Source organism: Labrus mixtus, chromosome 20, assembly GCF_963584025.1.
Source record: "Labrus mixtus chromosome 20, fLabMix1.1, whole genome shotgun sequence".
NCBI lineage: Eukaryota > Metazoa > Chordata > Actinopteri > Labriformes > Labridae > Labrus > Labrus mixtus.
Window position 1 is genome coordinate 3073527 of NC_083631.1, and position 21228 is coordinate 3094754.

A 21228-nucleotide genomic window follows, 5' to 3' on the forward strand; every position below is an offset into this window, starting at 1 on the left:
ACTCTCACTTACAGTCAAAGTTTCACAGAATAATGCATTCTCTAAATGCTTGTACAGTCAAGGCCTCGGAAACAAGCTGTCAGGCATTTCTGTTTTAAAGCACAATCTTTGAATACCGCTTCTTTTACACTGCATATTTTGTTATTTTTTAGTTAAAAAAAATGCTGAGATTACCCAATATTGGATTCCTAGGGCTTCTATATTTGTTGCCATGGTACCAAAATAGGTATCCATATCGTTAGATCTTACTAGTATCATACCTTAGTTTAAAATTCTGGTAATGTAACAACACTAGTATGATGTTACTTTAGTGAAAAAGTCAAAGTTCTTGTCAAAAGAAATGCTTAATGTATTCATGTGTAGTATCAAAAGTCGTCTTTAACTCGTCTTATTCCTGAAGCCTCACAGCTTTGATTGCATCGGATTTTTTTGGTGTATTTCAGTCAGGCGATGAGGTCACTTCCTGTTGGCGATGAGCTCATGAAGAACAGACTGGGTCAACACGGACACCAGTGGCAGATCACAGCTGTGATCAAACCCACTTTAATAAGCAGAAGATCAAGTAGTACAACAAATGATGTGAGCAAGCAGCCATTCCAAACACTCCTGTATCATTTCTTACATGTGAGCTTGCTGAATTAGTAGAAAACCACCAGGACAGGGGCTCTTTAAGAGGTTAGTCTTTTGAGGGAATCAGCGACACAGAAAAAGAGAGAGGCCGCGCGTCTGTCAGATATTACATCATCTCTCTTTTGATGGCCAAAATGGCCCCTCTACAAAGGCTCTTTATCACTAACTCTACCCTGCAGAATGACGTCTCTGAGAGGCACTGACAGGATTATGGGAGGGTCATCATCATGGACCTCGGATTCCAGCACCGAATGGCACTAAACCTTTTTTTTATTTTTTTAAATGAAGATGTTGAACAGAAGTAGTGACTCATTTCTGATAGCTGAAGACTATACCGCCTTAAAACGTCTCAGAAGTCTCACCATGAAAGGGCCTCGGATTGTTAGAAAAACATTCTGAAAGTGTAGAAGATTCAACAATGTGACAACTATAAGAGTGAACCCAGAGGAGCGGTGATTCACCTGCCCTGTGAAGGCCACGGTTCTGCAGATCTCCACAGCTTTGTCCTCATCTGCCAAGCCAGCAAATAGTGGCATCGAGGAGGTGGAGGACGGAGAGCGAGAGAGAGAGAGAGAGAGAGGAGGAGAAGAGTATAGCTGCATTGGCATTCAACAGGGTCGCCTCCTACATCTCATGTTACCTGTCAGCTACCATATGCTCTTTTATTGTCCTGCACACACTCCTGCCAAGAGGTGCACATGGGCTAACGCCACGCTGGATGTAAAACCAGGCGAAGCAGATTCATATGTTCAGAGAGACATAAGTGATTCACTTTGATTTTACGGCCCCTTACAAAAGCAGTCCGACAAGTAAACGTTAGCAAACAAAAATTCCACTTCAGCATGCGAAAAACATGCACAAACATGTGTCATGATCTCAGGTTTGATTTTTTTCTATATGTCCCACTCTTACAACAAACGCTTTCTCTGGATCTTTTGTCACTGCAAGGCAAGTCCATGATGCTCATTGCATTCACTCTCTTGCTTCACAATGTCGGGCAGCAGAAACCGAGTGAGACAATGTGGCAGAGAGAAAGCATCCACAACTCATCTTCCAGCCCACATATGGCTGCCATTTTCTGATAATTGCATCGTGGAGTGGTGAGTTAAAGCCTGTGTCCTAAAGGCATGAGCAGGAAGAACGCTATTACCACAATAGAGAGCGCGGTACAGGTGAGTGATGCAGAGTGTGAAGATAGATGGTGGCGGAGGAGGAGGCAATTTGTCAGGAGTTTTTGGGGGCTGGAGACAGTGGTGCTTTTTTTTTTTTTGTATTTACCTCTCTTTAAGTATTACATTCACTTCAAGCCTTAGACTCATATCATGGACTCTTTTAGCAGGCTGTCCTAGACCTAGATAGGGCAGTGAGTTGGGAATAGAGAATTAGGTCAAAAGAAATGGAGAGTGGGAGCTTGCTGAAGCAAAAAAAAAAAATCGTTCTCTGGCTTGTTTGGCGTGGAGGGCATAAAAAGTACCATGCCATTTAAAGAGTGAGGCCTTTACGAAGGCAGAACTACAAAAACACATCATCAAAAAACGTACAGCAATTAACAAACGCGAAAAACAATTTCAGACATCATTTCTCTCACTCTTTACAGCGCTTTCACCACCCTCCTGTCTCTCCCGCTCTACCACAACACGTTTCTTTTAGCTCTACGGTATGCATGGCCGCACATCCTCCAGTATGAAGTCTTGTTCCAAAGAGGTGATTGGTCAAGCGGACGATCACATGACAGGGATCCCACCCAGGCGAGCGGCAGCAGAGGCAGCAGCAGCCTTGGAGAGGCAGAGGGATGCTGACACAGCACACCTGATTGCCAACCCCCCCCCCCACTGAAAAAGACCTTCAATCTCACATCACGCAGAAGACACATGTTAATGCTGTCAATGCAGAAAAAAAGACTCCCTCTACACACACAGATTCTGAATATCAAAGGCATGTCGTTTCCAACATGGATGGCAGAGTGCTTCTTGTGGATTTTGGTGAGCCGGTTTGAAGACGCGGAGAACTGGTCTGTGGTATTAACGGCTCCACTGGGACTGCAGAGGTCATGGAAGGTCAAATGCTCAAACCAGCAGAGTAACCCACTCTTAAGATGGGTGAAGTTTGAGTCAGCAGAAGCGTATACTGTATATCTGAAGCCTCAGTGACAACAAGACGAAACTGGGATCTGTGAAATCTCCCTGAATTTGCTCGTCTCTGCAGGGCGGCGTATATTCTGCTAGCTGGTGTTTTATCTCACTTGACAGAAAAAAAGAAAAGACCTTCTCTTTTCCCTGAACAATCTCCATTTCAGTCAGCACAGCACGGTTACTCCCCACGGGCTGTGTTCATCAACTGTTAAAAAATTGCTATGCCATTCTCCTCACTCCTCAAAAAAGGAACTCAAGTGATGTGTGGAGTAAAGACAGGGGGAGTGTTAGAAGTGATGCATGATGGGAATGTTAGGAGTAGGGTTTCACAATACCAGGATTTCAAAATGATACTGGTAAAGTGATCTCTCTACCTTTTTTGATACCACGGCAACAAAAATAGAGGTCCTGGGGCGATGGTGGCCGAGGGGTTAGGTTACACGCCCCATGTACAGAGGCTGAAGCGAGCCACTTGGGTTCAAATCCAACATGTGGCGCCTTTCCCACATGTCATTCCCCACTCCTCTCTCTCCCTGACTTCCAGTTCAATACACTGTCCTGTCTCTCCAAGTCCTAGGCACCCATTATTGGGTGATTTTGTGTGCTTCATTAACACAAGTTGCACAGTCTAAATTGCACAAATCTGTTAGCCACATATTGATACCAAAACATTGCCAACAAACTTGCTCATGCTTAAAGCAAGAGAGAGTTTTGCCTGGGTTCTTATAATGGTTCTTATGATGGTTCTTATAATGGTTCTTATGATTGGCGGGTTATATATGTCTGTTGGGTACCTTGCTATATGGGTTCTTTTCTGTTGAATTGTCTTTAATTATTTGGAGTATTTTGCATTTGTTATATTCTTGCTGTTGTTTATGGTCTTCTGTGTTTGGTTTAGTTTGTCAAAGCACTTTGTAAACCTGTGTTTTTAAAAGGTGCTATATAAATAAAGTTATTATTAGTATTATTATTATTATAAAGCAGCTTTTGGTTAAAATATGACTAAAGTCCGGCAAGCTTCTGTACTTTTTTGATACTGTTGATCATTCATATACGACTGCATAGTTTTGAAACAAGTGGTAAAGAAGAGTTCTGACATATCGAGGTTGTGTTTACATGAAGATGCCTCATTCTTAATGTGTAAAACATGCTCCTGCAAGGCATGTGTGCAAGGACACATGAATCAAAACATGTATGTGAAGGATTCATACACTTAATATATTTCTACTTTATGGGTGGTGGTGATTCAAAGGGACACTGTCACCCTTTTTGTTTAGGATGCAAACAGAGGAGAGAGCACTTTAAATCAGCACAACAACACCTCCAAGTTATCAGTAAAGGAGAAAGTGATAAAGGAAAAAAAATGGGATGTAATAACCACGAACAGCATGCTGACCTTAAGGGAACACATACTCCTGCAGACTTTAATTTTCTTGGCAACATAAAAACACCTTTGATGGGCCATTTTATCCAGAGCACCTTATGGTACCTTTATTATGAGAAATTTCAAGCAGACAAACTTTCAGACACAGTTTGTACTGTTCCTGTTTCTATCAAGAAGAAAGCTTTTTGTGATTTTGCTCCCCTCTTTGATATTGAACTCGCCCAGATTTATTATACTCCTCGACATCAGATCATCTTTTCCTTCCATTCTCCCAGTACAACCCTAATGTTTCACACCACTGAAGGTCACCAGAGGGTCAAACCTTTTACTCCTCACCCTGAACCAAAACCAAACCAACATGACTTGGGCTCCCCATTAAGTGTGAATGAATAGAAGTATTCGATTGCTGTTACTTTCCAATTCTGCTTTGATTTGAGGGTTCGTTTGGGCTTGGGGGGGGGGGGGGTACTGTTCAGAGGGAAAATTGTTATTATCAGTATGGCTCTGTGGTACGTGCAGACCACCTCAGCAGGTTGCTCCTCCTGCTCTTAAGACAGACAGCTCGAGAAAACAGCCAAGTGTGAGGCGAATATTATACTCACCACAGCACCAGCGTGCACTACATGTGGGAAGTGCGTTCAAATAAGGCTGTACCGACAGCCCGCCTGCCCACACACACATCCAGAATCACACCCACACACGAGCTAATGAGTCACAGAGAAATGACAGGAGATAGAATAAGCAGCCTGATACACACTGATATTACAAACTTGGCCCTGCAAGGTGTGTCCCCTCCCTTATAGTGCATGACATGCATGCAGTATTGTAATATTAATGACCCACACACCTCCAGGTCCTAATCCTCCCCTCTTACAGAGCAGAGAACACCTCCTGGCTTGCACTGCTTGACAAGCTGCTCCGCCTCCCTGAGAGAGAAATGAACAGGGGGGGGGTACAGTGATAACCCCTGTAGGACCTGTGTAAAAGGTCACAAAGCATCTATTTCTGCAGGTGGGAGGGGATTTTTGGACCATCAAATGCAGGGGGAATCACATGACATAGAGGGGAGGCTGGGAAACCCTTCATTAACCTCTCATTAAGGTATTAAGCATATTGTTTATGGAACTAATGCTGGGTAGAGAAACATGTCAAGGCGCAGTATAAAATAACATTCAACGAAACAAAAGTATGTTAGGTAAATGTCAGGTGCACAACGCGACCTTCAGGAATGCATGCACTTGATAACCCACGCCTAGGAGGTACTCCCCTGCTCACAGCTGATATTACTGCGTAATGAAAACATTGCGCCTTTTTTTTCCATTTTCCCTCACGTCGCAGCCCACACCGCATCTGTCTGCATCACGTTTACCTTTTGACAGGTTCTGTGACAGGAGCCACATTTAATCACACCGCATCTTTACTAATGCATGTCTTTCATACTCCATGGGTGGCACCCTCTTGTAACAAAAGGGGGTCGTGTCTGTGGTGTGTGTCTGTGACACTGCGATCGTCTCTATTTAATGGATTTCCGTGGGCAGGTTGGACTGGGGCAATGCGCCTACACGCTGCCTATGCGGTACACTGTTCCAATGGACATTACGCGTAGGAGCACCAAAGGCGTTTTCAACATAGAGTATTCCTTTCCCATTGAATTAGAACAATTGCACTGATCATTGCCTATTCATTGCATTAAGGCTAATAACATGTATCATTCATCATATTGCATGGATATAAATCGCATCCTAATGGGGCCATTTAGGGGGTTTCTCTTCCCTTTCACTTCGCCCGGCGAGTGCAGCGCATGGTAGTGGTTTTGCTTACCTTCCCACCGTTTGGTTGGCGAGCTGTCGCATCCGATTGAATTGCTTCTTCATCTTGTATTTTCTGCGTTAACACCTACAGGGGGAAATATTCCGCATTATTTCTCGCAATATAACGGTCCTTGCTCCACAGAGGCGCAACACAAATTCCAGTCTTCCATAGTGTCCTTCCCTCATCGCAAGCTGCCGACGCCGAAAACTTATTCCTACGATTACATATTTTCAAATGATATTTCTGGAGCTACATTTGCCACACCGCCTGCGCAGGGATGCTGGACCAATTCACCGCGGGCACTCGCAGGCAGAGCGACAGCAGTGACAAGTAGCGGCTGCGCACTAATGCAGTCTGGGAAATGTAGTAAATCAAGGCTGGACGTGCCGGTTCTTAAAGGGCTATTAGGCGTGATCAAACAAACGTGTTATAAGGTTAAAACATTTCATTAGTCTATATTTGAGCTATTTAACACGACTCTGGATTATGATATAACCCTGAAAGCGCGGATAAAAATAATTTAAACAAAAATGTAAAGAAACAAATAGCCTATGTTAGAATGAGGAGATATGCCTCATCATAATAATATTCACAATATTTCTACTTAATAGCTGTTGTTTACCTTTTTGTGGTCAAATGGTAATAAAAAGTACCAACATAAAAAATATAAACCATGTAGCCTATTTTTAATCAATGGGCACGTTTCTTTGTCATACTTTCATTTTTAATATTATTGCATAAATTGAATAATTTACTATAATATTTCGCAGCTCTAAAATAGTGGGCGCGTCACTCTGTACACACAAGGCTTGTATTTAGTGCTAACAGGAGTCCTTTCTCTGAACCAGCCTGGGTAACATCGCCATCTGGTGTTTTATATGTGCCAGTGCAGCTGAAATGCACAAAGTGGTGCCGAGAAGTGAGGCATTTTGTGACATTTGGATTTCTGTTACATATTTTCCAGTGAAGCAAATACAGAGTATCAACACAATAACACCATAATGAAATCCCAAAATGGTCTTCTTATTAACTCAGAAGAAAGTTTGCCGATATTGTGCCTATATGTCTTTGTTCCTTCTGCCAAGCATTTGTCTAAAGTGGGACAGCACTGGCTGAAATTTGGGACAATAGTTTTTAGGATTAAAAAATACTTTGATTTATGCAAAGCAGAATCATTTTCATGGTTAAATGTAGGTCTACGATTTCGTTTCTGTCTTTATCAGATGGAATATTTTTCATTTTAGACAGCAACAATGATAAACACTTACAATAAACATGAAGTCACAAATATAACTCGGTGGATAATTAAGTTTTTTTTCCCATGTTGCCTAGTCCATTCTGAAATCTCATTTGCAATATTTGACTTAGCCATTTCAGTAGCTATTAGCTAAACAATATGCTAGCCTCATTGCAAATCATGACGCCATTTAGAGTCCTAATCTAAACCAAAAACAGTTGCTGCTCGCAACACTTTCCAAAAATGCAGATCATTTCCAAAATACATCGTTTGTTATACGAATAACATTTTATTTACCAGTCTCACATAATACGGCATTCTGTCCCACTTTAACAGTAACCTTTCTTAAAGTAGGCCTAGTACAACTTCAGATTGCTCCAAATAAAAAAAATACTTTTTTTGCATAATTTGATACACAGATACATCACCAAGATAATTTAACAACAATAAGGAAAGTTATTTCATTTATCACGGATGTATGTTCTTAACATTAATATTTGTGCAAATCAATATGTCACTGGCATTTGAGTGGATTTCACAAGGGGTATTTCCTGTCCTTCCACCAAAGTCATGTGATGTCATTAGCATGATAGCACTGCTTGGATTTAACACTAATCATGTTCACCTGAATGTTGTTTAAAAAGAGATACATGAACTCAGGCTTAGTCGTCCCACAAACAACAAATTGAAATATGCATATTGTTTACAATGGTGAGAATAATATAATTGTTATTAATATGGTTAAAAAATATATATCTTAGAGGCAATTTACTTGAGTGTAGCCTACTTATTTTTAAATGGTTCATAATATGGACAATGCTGAAAAAATGATGAGGGACAGAATTATTTTTTTTGCAGATGACAGTGCTGCCATAACTTCTGATTGTCTTTTGACTTTGTGTTGCTTTTAGGTTTGGTGTCCAGAAGGGAGCAGTCTTGTCTTACAAACACCTTCAGCCCATCAGACAGAAGGTTGAGCGTCAGAAAGCTGACGGCTACGGTGACTTTATGAGGCTTTTGATTCTTCAGTTGAAGGCCACGTTTAGCAGCTAACCAGATCCTGCTTTTACCACTGAAGAATCATCAGTAAACTGCAGAACTTTAGTGTCAACTGCAGAACTTGAAATGATCATACAGTACATGCACTAGTCTCATCCTGCATCGATTAAGACCAGTGAAGACGCACAGACTTAGTAGATAGGGCACCCGCTCTACTGACTGAGCTACACCAGCACCCCTAAACCTGGTGTGTAATATCTGCTGAGCTCCATCCATCCAAGTACTCAACAACTTTGATGTTCATCAAGTCAATCAAGGCTACTGCCACATTTGAGGATTTGGAAGATTTTAAACACAATTGTACTGAGAAAAGTATTTAATTAAATGTTCAATTAAGGTATACACATATTAGCACAGGTGAGGTGGTATACTGTAAACTTGTATGAGTTGTGATATCTGTTTCATGTCCCTAATATCAATGATTAAACAAGGCGTTAGAGGAGTTTGAGCTGAGCCATGACTAAACAACATGTTCCTGTGTCTGATACGAACAGGAAAGAGCAGAGAGTCAGGAGTGATGCCCTCCAGCTCAGTGTCACAAGGCCTTAACCGGCCAACAGGTGGGCTACACATCGCTGCCACAGGGCCCAGAGGCCTCAGGGAGTAAAAGATACAGAGAGACGGTTGTTCCCCACCCTCATTAATCTCCCGAGTTGGAAATTGAGAAGGGGCGAAGCCTTCATCTCAACCTTTTGACCTTGTCAGATCATTTGTTTTCATTAGTCCCCGCTCAGACAAACTGGCCAGTCCCAGTCCAGACACCCACTCTGCCCCCCCCCCCCCCCCCTATGGTGCTGGGACCAATTCTGAAAGCATCTCCAGGGGTCTTCTTGACTCATAACCCCAACCCCCAAAACTTGCTGCTGCTGCTGCTGCAGAGAGAGAGAGAAAGAGTCTCAGGACGCTTCTAAATCAGCTTGGATGATGCTTCACATCCGCTGGCCTGTTCCAGAGACTCTCTCACCGGTAATCCCCCCACAATGCAGCATGTCCTCGTGAAGAGTAACAGGAGGGGTGAACATAAAGTCTAGAAAAAAGGGGAATGTGAGATTGATTTCAACGCCCACATTTCTTTTTAAGACTTATAGTTTCAGTTTCTTGAGAGGAAAACAAGAACAACATTTGATTGTCACTTCTTCATTTGGTCTCCTGCTGTTCCTGTCAGTGTGTGGGGTTACTGAGTGTTGCTCCCTCCTCTGCTGGGCAGCTGGGGACTAATTGTCTCCCGGTTCACCTAATGAAGCCTTCTGCTAGGTCGTAGCCTCTCCACCCGATGACCCGCTGCCGCTACTGATATGCGGGCTGCACTTTGACAGTGACCTGGTCAGACAGACGCCCTGTTGTTTCACTGCTGAAGCGTGGTATTACAGGAGTCACTCCCGCAAAGCAGCACTTACAAGACCCTCGCATGCAGTCATTAGGACAGAAAACAATGTTTGCTGCGTCAACAAGTGTTAGCTTTGCTAAAAAAAAAACAAACAAACAAGGGTGGAGCCCCTGGAGGGTCCTAATGGCACATTCAGGTTGAAAGCTGCCCGCTCAAAAAGAGGAGGAGAGTGCAGGGATCGCCACGTTCATCATGCTTGTGTTTTATCTTCAGACATGCAGCATCAAATTACCCAGATCAATCAGTCTGGGTGTGAGAAGGCGGGTGACTACAAGCCTTTGGTCTGTCATTAAAGAAAAGTGTGACATATTCATCATGAAGATGTGCTGAAGTCAACAGGTTAGTGAGTCGTACAGCCCGTGGCTAAAACTCAATTTTAGCCTCAGTTTTAATCAATTTTCTGTTCATTCTTTGCCAAATATTTCTTTAAATGTTACCTTTAGTAGTGGAGTATACCAAAGAGTTTTTTCTAGCTACCTGGCTTGGACAGCAGCATAAAAATGTCACATAATAGACATATCTACAGACTTAAAGAAAAAAGAAACTACATCAAACAATGATTCAGCAGCATGTGTATTCACTGATCAAATAATCCTTGATCTGCTTTTTGAAAACTTCAACACTAATTCCACACTGTTAATAAAAAAGTTAAGTGTAAGGTGAACTTGTAGCTCAGACAAAGACGAGAGAGCAACATTAAAAGGGACCAATCACTGCTATTAACGTCAACTTCAAAAAGACGTATGCTAAGTAGTGGTGGATCATGTTATTTGCTTTGACCTGCAGCTATGGAGAAACAAACCTGAACCATTGACATCAGCCTTTCAGGTAAACCAGAGCACCGAGGCCAGACTTTGTGCTGTGTCTTTAAAAGGGTTATCCTGGGCCATAATGAGCCCCAGCAAGCCCAGCGCCAGGCCTAATGAAAACGCAGTGACATCTGAGGGGGAGAGATATTACAGGTCTAAACGACGGTGGGCTGTTTTAACATGCATCAAATGACAGAAAATGATGGTTATCACAAACACCTTTCAGACACTAAATGCAGGTCTGCTGCTGGGGGGGGGGGGGGGGGGGGGGGGGAGCCTGGAGTTGAGAGACACGAGCTCAGCACTAAACACAGATGGCACGTTAGAAGCTTGGCATCTCGAAAATAAAACAAACCAGAGCTGGCAACATGAAAGTACAAAAAGGTGAGGGCGACTTCGACACTTTACCAGGATTACTCATAAGTTATATTTATGTGTGTGTGACGTAAAACTGAGAAGATTCTGCTTTGGAAGGTGTCACATTTCACAGCCGGTCTTTCATCACAGAGATCTCCCAGAAAACATACGGTCATAGAAAATAACAATAACCTGAGAGCTAGATGAACATAATCAGGCAGAAAGACCAGTAAAGGTATACCTTAAAACATATCTGGTGACTGAATGTAAAAGTCGATTGAAAATTTCCCTAAATCTTTGTCACAAACCTGTTGCAGTATAATCTGAGTGACTAGTTCACTACAAGGCAAACAGCATCAAAAATCACCTGGACTGAAATCATAGTGAACACTTTCATAAACAAAGGTGTACACATGTACAGTAATGTTATCTAAAGCTTTATAATAAATGATAAATGGACTTGAGCTTGTGTAGCACTTTTGTGGCCTACTCAAAGCCTTTTTACACCGCAGGTCATACTTACCCATTCACACACTGATGATGAGGCTGCTATGCAAAGTGGCCATCAGTATTAGCTTATCGCATTCTTACCCACCACCCCAACTACTCATACCAAAATACGCAACTTTGAGTTAATTGTCTTGCCCAAGGACACATCAGACATGTGGATGCAGGAGCTGTGGGATCAAACCCCGACCGTCCAGTTTCAGAGATGACCAACTCTACCAACTGAGACACAGACAATACAGGAAGTGGGAATGGATTGTCATGTAAAAACTGATGACAGTAGTGTCTTCTGACCTCATATTAATGCTAAGTGCACCATAAAATTGAATTGAATTCCCACAGTGTCATATTTAACTTTTCATCACTTCTGTCTTATTTCCCCGAACAATCTAAAAAAAAAACATTCGGTTGAAGAAAGTTCTGTTTTTCCATTTTCCATTTTTTCGCTTACCAGATAATTAATTTGCTGGTTGTGGTCCATCCTGTGCTATGATGTGCACAGCTAAAGCTAATACAAAAGTACTGAACAAAAAAAAAATGAAATGAGCAGAAAACCAACAGCAGTTTAAAGATATACCAACAGCACATTATGTGACACAACAAAGCCTCATGTCTCAGGAGGAGAAACATTACGAAAAAAATGAAAACTTGAACACTTCAATTATGCTTTGTGCAATTTGATGTATTCAAAGTCTCAGAATGAGTGAAAAAAATAACACACTGGCAACAGGAAATATACTGAAGCAGTTGAATTATGTGAATGAAGACTCAAACTAGTTGTGTGGTGGAAGATGTGACATTTCCTGAATATTTCATGCTGCGTTCACACATGCTCACCTCAAGTACTCATGGGCATTTGATGGACAGGCAGGAAAAAGTCTGGATAAGGTCAGGGTGGAAAATTCAGCGACTGAAGTTCACACATGCAGCTCACCCTGGAAAATTTCAGGACATTTTCAGGGCTTTTGTGCATGTGTGAAAACACCAAATGTTATGAGGTAAAACTATTTTTAAGATCCTCTAAAGCAGTTTATCCATGCATCAACTATGTCAGGCAGATATTACTATGACCTTCCACCCTACAGTGACTCACTGAACTCCTCATTAAGTAGTTTAATGACCTGAGAGCCAGTTATAACTGCTCTAAATCACACAAAAGGCCATCATTACTTTTATAAGCTCATAAACAGTAAGTTCACAGGAGTGACAGGTTTTCGCCCGGGGGCAAACTCATTGACGCGATCTAACGATAATACCATGTTCTGGGCATGCTATTCTCTGCTACCGTTTTGTCAATATAATTTCAATAACTGTTAGCAGGGTGTGGTGAGCTCCAGCTGCATTGTATTGTCAATGCATTTGTGTGCGGAGAAACAACATGTTTATACCTGCAAGCATACGAACATAAAAAAGGTAGGGTAATGATAGAAAGACAGCAGATTTCTGTGAGAGGAGAGTTCTCTCTTTTGTTAGGATCAATGTGTCAAACTTCTTCTCAGCAGAGCTAAACAGACATAACTTTCAAGATAAATTTCAAAGTCGTAGATGGGTCATTACAATGAGCAAATTGTAATTTTAGTGTTTAAACTAAATGCTTTTCATTTTCCTTTGTTCCTGTATCCCCAGAGTTGCAAAAGCTCAAAACAATCATAGCTACAGGCTTAACTTACATCATAAGTGTTGTGAATGTCTGCATGGCATGTTGTCTATGGTGGTCTGGCTTATCACAGTGACCATCCTGTTGCGTAGTTTTCTGGATGGCAAGGACAGTCTCTATAGGAGAAAATAAACCAATTCAAAGAAGATGAATATGTCAAGCTCTCGAAAGACGTCAAGGCGACTGAAATTAACTCTTCATCACAGGAAAACCAGTGCTGTTATGTCCAGGTAGCGTGAAAAAGAAAATTGAGATCTTGAGAAAACAACATGGAAATTGCTTGTTTTCAAGAAAAATTAAATGGATGTATGGATGCATGTAGCGCTTAGTGCTTCTGTAGTTATGTTAGTAACACATTCACGTTTTTGTGCATGTGTTTTTGAGATGAATTTAAATTGCTACAAGCAGCTCTTCTCCACGTCTCCACATCAAGATGTTATTGCAAGTTGAACATTTGCACATGCACGCACACAAACTACTGGCCCCCACACGCACACATACACTAGGGTTTGATATGAGACCAACGCTTGTGGAAACCAAGGCCTGGAGGTAGCCTTGGCATTTCATGGGTCTGAAAGACGGATTGAGCTCAGATGGATCAGGATTTATGATGTGAGGCGAGCAACCTGAGGGACAAGCCAGCTCCTCCCTGGGCTGCCAGCCACCAGTGACGGAGAGATTTACAGGCAGGATATTTCAGCTGATTGCTCGTAGAGCATGGGAAATGTAAAATGGACACACGAATAACCGTATCCTCGCTGGAGGCTTGAAAGCTAAATTGGTGCTGGATCCCTCAGCACTTGTTTTTTACCTAACGCTTTAGAGACTCAGGTCAAGACTTACCCTGCCAAGCTGAACATTGAAGGGTACATAAATCAAATGTTCAGAGAGCTCCGACTCCTCGATTAAAGATGCGTGCAGTGTTTGGCAAAAATCTTGATCCTGACCTCGGAGAAGTATGTATAATAAAGAGGTTTTATGTGGGTTTTTTTTTTTTGTACAGGCCCACCCTGCTGTAGATTAGACTGTAAATCTGTAAAAGGGTACTTTTTCACCAGACTGTCAAAACCTTTATGAAATATGCATTCACTAAACATGGTTTGAGTGCGGCAGTGTGTTTATCTAATGCTAATGAGCGTGCTTGGCCCCTCTGAGAGAGTTCATAATGGCCGAAACACTGTTTGCATTGGCTTCATATGACTTTTTATAGGATGAATCAGTATATTATTATAGAAATGAGGCTTCTCTGTGGATAGGAAATACAATAAATGTAACTTTGTGTGTTTTCCGTCCCTGGATTTGTGTTCAAAGGGCTGAACTTAATGTAATAATACGCCTCTTCTCCTGTTGACAACAGTGTTGCGGAATGTAGGAAGCATCAGCGTACAGCTCTGATGTCTGACCGACCTTACTTCCCTCAACCCTGAGCTGAACTCCATTAAGGGCTGCCTGCAGTCTGTAATTTAACCGACAGCCTCTTATCATGTTTGTCTTGTCTCTTCCTCAGGGGGGCTGCCTGCTTGCCCACAGACCAGCTTTACTTCATTTCAGCACACTTTCCACACAGAACACCGGACATGACAACTGTGTGACTGATGGGATGGAAAATACAACCAGAGGACTGAAAAATGACTTTATACACGTCTAATGAGAGGAGCTCGGGACAAACAGCATGTGTCGGAGCTATTTCTGACTGGACATGTCTGGAGTTACTTTGCAATCAGCGCAGTGATTGTATTCTTATTAAACCATTGAGTTTTGCAAAACTAAGGCTCCATGCATCATTTATTTAACAAGGAATTACTCCACTACATGCAGTGTGATGATTAGGTATGCTGTTTAATGTCATGCACATAGAAGCACCACATGAACACCAAAAGACAGTGTTGCAGTGATAAACCATTTCTGCAGGCTACAAATATAAGCTGTTTTAGTGAAGGACTAGAGGAAAGAAGAATGACATACTCACTGCTTATTTGAATGTCACATAAGCGTTTTTAGCTAAATGTCATTCCGTGTAAATCTGTATGCAATGTGAAGCTACGAGCTAACTAAAGAGCGCTAACATTAGCCTGCTAACACAACAGTGCAGGCCACAGGTAATTGCAGCTCGAGATTATTTTGTCCGCAACTTGCGCCTAACTTCTTCCTGCAAACGCTAAAGGAAAGGGGGTTGGACGCATGTCGCTGGAGGAAAGCGGAGGCTTCAGTATGGAGGAGGTGTCGCCAAACAGCAGTTTGTTTTGGTTTCATGCTGGTGCTCAAGGGCGACATCTACTGGATCAAAAAGTCACACATTCTTCCTTTTAACCACTCTCAAAAAAAAGTAAATTCTTCAAGGAGATAATTTATCCGGCCTGTTTATTTAGATAATGATATGAATGTACTTGAACACACCACAGAAATCTTTCACTTTTGTTTAACCTTTAACATTTTTTTTTATCAACGCATAAGAAAATGATCCTTTTGGTTCATACCACATTCTATCAGACAATCGTTGCTTTTAAATAAGGAAGAATTTGCCCCATGCATCATGAGGAATAAACCTTTTTTGTATCCAGATGAAATATTGTTGCTGGTTTAAATATTCATAGGTTACTGTAAAAATTATAATGACCTTAAAGAGTATGTAAATGCAAACACATTTAAAGTCCTTGCAAATCCAGTTACCCCCAACACATCTTGTACCCACTAACACAGGTAGACTGGAGATCATTTGTGTATTACCTTGTCATACTGTGTCTGTGGTGACAGAGGAGGCCTGGGGCGCTGGGACCACACAGCCTTGTCATCTCAGTCCAGATCAAAGGGGCCCTGCTCGGGTCTGACAGGAGCCAAGGCCCTGGATGAAGGCTATAGTGAGCATAGAGGGAGAATGGATGGGTGGCAGAGGGAGATTATGTCTGTACTGTACAGGTTTCAATGGGTGGGGAAGCTTTAGGAACAATGTTCTGTAGGGTTTCTTTAATTCTGCTCATGAGATGCTTGAGATATCTGATATAGGCTATCCATAAGCGCTTGTAATCTTCAGAGATGAGTGAAGTGAAAGCGAAGTTAGAGAAAAAGCATGTCAAGAATGTTAAAACAAAAGCACTGGGATAGGAAAAGTGATGGAAATTATGGAGCGTAATGCGTCTTTGGAGGACCTCCACCCAGACGGAGCTTCAGTGAGAGATTTGTTTTGGCCTTAGCGTTGCTTTCTTGTGACCCCAGAGTTCTGCTGACATGCGCGGTCTCTCCACTGAACAATAAATACAGGCTGAGAGCAAAGATCAAGTAATTAAGACGGACAAAAAACAGAAAAAAAGTGTTTCAGCTATAGCTTTTTTTAGGATTCCAAGCAGAATAAAAACACTGAATATCGTTTTAAGAAAGCTTGGAAAGAAACAAACTAGTATCAAAGGTTGAATTCATTTATTTGATTAAACAAAATGGCAAACTTTGAAAATAATTTAAAATGTTTTACTTTAATGAATGCCATCAATCATACATACCAGACTTAGAACAGCTGTTTTTGTCTAACTCAGAATTTGTGTAATTTACCTGCTTTTTCCTGGTTAAAAAAACTCTCCTCCATCCCAATGTTTTCTTGTTTTTCTGTCTTTATTCTATTAATGGCATCACTAGTTTGACTCACAACATGGAGTTTATGATCTGCTTTGCTTTCAAAAAGGCCACATCGTAAATTCCTGGACCTTGATATTTCCCCCTTATTTCCCACAGGGCCATAACAATGCATGTTTCTTTGTTGAAAGCACCTGTTCTCGGCTCGAATAATGGGCCACATTTTCATCCAGGATATACTCCCTGAGGGACGCCCAGCCTCACAGCCTTCAACTCGAGGGTATCTAGTTGCCAGTGAATGTTCACTGGAGTCTTTTGAACACTAGTGTACATGTGTTCTTTCACTGGTAGGATCTGTTTGTTGTTTTAAGTGGTTTAAAGGAAAGGCTGAGTTGCATTTGAAGTTATTATCTGTATTAATGATAAAGCAGTATTTTGCAGTAAGTGTACTAACACTCTGATGGATAATGATATTTTCTAAATAAGTAAAAAAGATGAAGAAGGGATACCAAAAGTAGAAGAATATTAATGTGCATATTAAAAGTACCAGATAATTCACCTGTCTTTTTACTGATATTAATTTTTAAGTTCATTTAAATGTCACCTTTTCTGGAAAGAGTAGTGCAAAGTTGATCAATTAATCCATCGTTCGATCAATGAATCAATCTGTATTAGTTTAGCACCATACACCCATCCATCCATCAATCCATCCATTCATCTTCTTCTGCATATCTGAGGTCGGATCGCGGCGCAGTCAGTCAACCCAGACTTTCTTCTCCCGAGCAACATTTTGAAGCTCCTCCTAGGGGATTCCAAGGCGTTCCCAGGCCAGACGCGATATATAATCCCTCCAGCTCCTTGGTCTACCCCGGGGTCTCATCCCAGTTGTGCGTGCCCAGGTCCACCAATTCATAACAAATTTTATCTCAAAAAACATTACAGTACTCTATGTTATGTTATTTACAAAGGTACAACATTAATCAACCACGAGCACAGCGCTAAGCAACGTTTAGCAAAGCAACAGTGGCAAGGGCAAACTTGCTTTTAACAGGCAGAAACCTCGAGAAGGACCAGACTCATGTTGAACAGCCGCCTGCTGCAGCTGTGTTTGACTTAAAAGAGAGGAGTAACAGTAACAACAACAACAATGAATAAAACACGTTTATGGGTTGAATACCTGTTATACTTGAGAATAAAGCGCTAAACTCCCTCCCGCCCACTACACTCTGCCAATGAAAGGGTTCTGAGCCAACCTTCACAACAAGGCCCTAAGTCTAAGTCTTGATCTCGACTCTTCTCCTCTGTCGCCTATACTGTATGTTATGGTTGATACACGTAGCAGCCATGTTGGATTTTAGATTGGGCTACTGAATGTTCTCAGAGTTTCCGAGTCGGATTCCGACTTCAGGGGGTTGTTCCTGATGACGCATCAGACCGGCAAATCGGAATTTTTCGACCTTCGAGATCAAATGGAACGCAACATGACTTCATACCTCCTCTTCTTCTTCTCTTCTCATTTAATGGCAGAGAAGTGTTAAGGTGTATTACCACCACCTACAGTCAATATGAATATAAATAAACCACCTTACAACACATGTTTTTTTAAATTAAAGCGTAGCATTGTCTTTATGCCACAACTTTTTTTCCCCTGACACACACACACAACCCACTAAAAACCACATTGTGACCCTGTTTTGGGTCCCGACCCACCAGTTGAGAACCATGGCTGTAGAGCACTGATGAAATGGTGACAACAAACTCAAATGTTTGTACGACACAGAATAGTTGTAAATGGCAGGACACAACATATGTGACTGAATGTCATCCCTTTGAGTAAAAGTTATTTTAACTCTAAACTCCGAGAACTCTTTCAATAACAGTTTATCTAAAGTAGTATGAACATTTCCTTCAGACAGATTGCTGTACATAATGAGGATGTACTTTAAATGAACTAACCTGAAAATAGACCTGATAATTAGGTGATAAAGATATACCTGAGCTGACACTGCAACATTGCAACTTGTGAACCATCTGGGTGAGGAGAAAAAAGAGCAAGACAGCTCACATGATTAAAGAACTATGCAACCAGTTTGGATAGTTTTAAGATAACTTTACTTAAAAAAAATGAGTACTGACAGTACCTTAATTGTAAATGCTTATTTTGAGTTCTTTTTTTTTTTTTTTTGTGGTTCATTGAGGATAAGATAATTCCTCTAACAGAGTATGGTTTGTGCATGATACATGTCCTTATAGGGTAAAAGAAGGCCAAACAAATGTCAGACTGAGGTCATTTCACATGTCTAACTTTTCAAGTCAATTGATGTTCTATACCTCTGGATTGCAATCTATACTTTGAAGAAAGAAATAGACCCTGCATCATTTCCCTGAAACATTGCCACTTTTATTGTGAAACTCCAAGCCTCTGTATTTGTGTCAATGTAACAAAGCGGCTACAACAAAAGAGCTAACAGCATTACAGGATTTCTCAGCTTGTGCAGGACTTGGCAGGACCAGAACATCTAAGCCTGCCTGAGCTCTCCAACCTGCCAAACGGCCTGCCTTCATGCCCAGGAGGACAGCAGCGAGGGGATAAGGCCTTTTTTCTACAGGATCAAGCGAGGAAATCCGCTCAGGCTATGGCTTTTCCTTAACGGAAGATAAAGAAGGTCTCCGTGTACGGCTCCAGAGAATTTATAGACGTTTTAAACGGCCTTAGCCAGAGTTGGAGGCCTTGAAAGGAGGACTGAAGGAGCAACAGCAGCGTCTTGATCTGCCCCTTAACTCACCTAGTAACCCTGTCATTAGATTGAAGGCTTTGCGTGTGTAAGACCTACTGTTGTTAGCTCTTGTTTGTTCTTTCTGGGGATGTAGCGGGCAGATGAGATCATCCATCAGTCCACTTTACGCACTAATGGGCTCAGATCTCTGACATCTGGAGGTTGCTCCAACTGTGACGTTAGTGCAATGTGATGTTTGTTTGTCTTTGTTATTATATTTGTGCACACAAAGACACTAACACATATTGTAGTTCTTCACATAGCATGAGCACAGTACACACACATTCAAACAAAGAGCTCTAATTTCCACCTGATTCACATTTTATTCACACATGTGCGGGAGAGTGCTGAAAGGTACATTTTGCAGGCATGCTGAAAGGACATGGCAATATACAAGCACAGGTTGTTAGCAGCACCATTGAGGCTATATTATGCGGGCAGATGTGTGGGACGCCACATGTCCTTGTTAGGTTAGAAAGACACAGTTTCAGGCTTTCTTCTCCTGGCAGCGAAGCAACAATGGTCCCATGTGGTGTGAAATGAAATTAGAAAATGGAGCCAAAATGACAGAATGAAAACCCAAATATACAAAGGTTAGGTAGATCAGGTTGAATTTGTTGATACTGTCCGAATACAGCACAAGTGTGTGTGTGTGTCCTTTTGCAGGGTTTCATCAGTCTGGCTTTCATGTATGAGCTGAGTGCTGTTTATGTCATCTGTTTAGGCTGCAGAAGAAGAGTGTTAACATGGTTCAGTAAATGTAATCGTATTGAGGATGTGAAAAACAAGTCAAACACTCCCTTTAGAGTGTCCGGTGCACTTCTCCAGAGTCCTCGTGAGATGACACAGAGGGCAGACGGTTGTGTGTGTGTAAGAGTGTGTGTGTGCCTATGTGTGTGTGAGGTGCATCGTGAAGCATCACAGATGGAACGAATCAGCACATACTATTTTACGGAGCTCTGAAAAAATGGTGTCTAGGTGCTTGTGAGATTGTGTGTGTGTAATGTATGTTTGTGTTTGTATGCTCCCTCAGATGTCTTTTTGTTCTCACTCTTTGTCCTATGTCCTACCTTCACCGTGCTTTACTTTGAAGTCCGTCAATCCCCTCCATGCAGATGAACCTGAAACCTCAGACAAGGGGAAAGATATGGTCCTTGAATTTTCTTTTCTAAATGTGGATACCTGAGTTATTCTTTAAGCCTACAACTCGCCCGCTTGCTGTCACATCAGTCACACCACTATTTATGCATAATACTTATCTTTAAAAAAAAAAAAAGAAAACCGATAAGTTATACAAAATCTGTTTGTGCTGATAAAGACGTAAACTTTTCAGACCAAATGTGTTTTTGTACCACGCTGTTATTATGTCATTTCTGATGTCGGGTGTGTATGTGCACTTCTTGAGCCAGCCTAAAGTGGACACTCGTGGATCTGCAGTAGAAAAACTCCCTAAGGTGGTCTCATCTGACAGGACTCACTGTTGTTGCACGGCTTTCCTGTGAAAACTTAAAAGTGTCACTTAAAGTTGCCATTGGTGTCAGATTACTTTTGAACATAATGGCGATGAATGCTAGTTGGAGGGGCCCCCCAGCAAATTTTGCTTAGGGCCCCAACAGACTCTAGAATCGCCCCTGCTGCTCGGTCCCCCTATTATCATCCACATAATTGTAAATGCTAGTTTTAGACCTGTAGATTACAACCAGGTTGACATACAGCTAGTAGCAATAAGCTTGTATTAGCGGGTGTTATTGTTGTTGCTGTTTGTTTGTCTCTGCCAATCTCTTTCTCCCTGCATCTCCCTCTGTCCCACTTTCCAAGCTTAACACAGTTTCTGCAGACGGCTGTTCAACATGAGTCTGGTCCTGCTCGAGGTTTCTGCCTGTTAAAAGGAAGTCTTTCCTTACCACTGTTACTTG

General features: G+C 41.7%; 1 protein-coding gene across 5 annotated transcripts in view; it reads right to left on the minus strand.

Moving 5' to 3' along the window:
* Positions 1-6283, minus strand: part of arhgap44a (Rho GTPase activating protein 44a) — a 31881-nt gene extending 25598 nt beyond the window's left edge. For all 5 annotated transcript variants that reach the window (XM_061026283.1, XM_061026286.1, XM_061026285.1 and 2 more), the window contains exon 1: positions 5968-6283. In XM_061026283.1, coding sequence (XP_060882266.1) covers positions 5968-6020 — 53 coding nt within the window. In that variant the 5' untranslated portion in view covers positions 6021-6283. The remainder of the gene's footprint in view (positions 1-5967) is intronic.
* Between the last annotated feature and the right edge of the window lie 14945 nt (positions 6284-21228).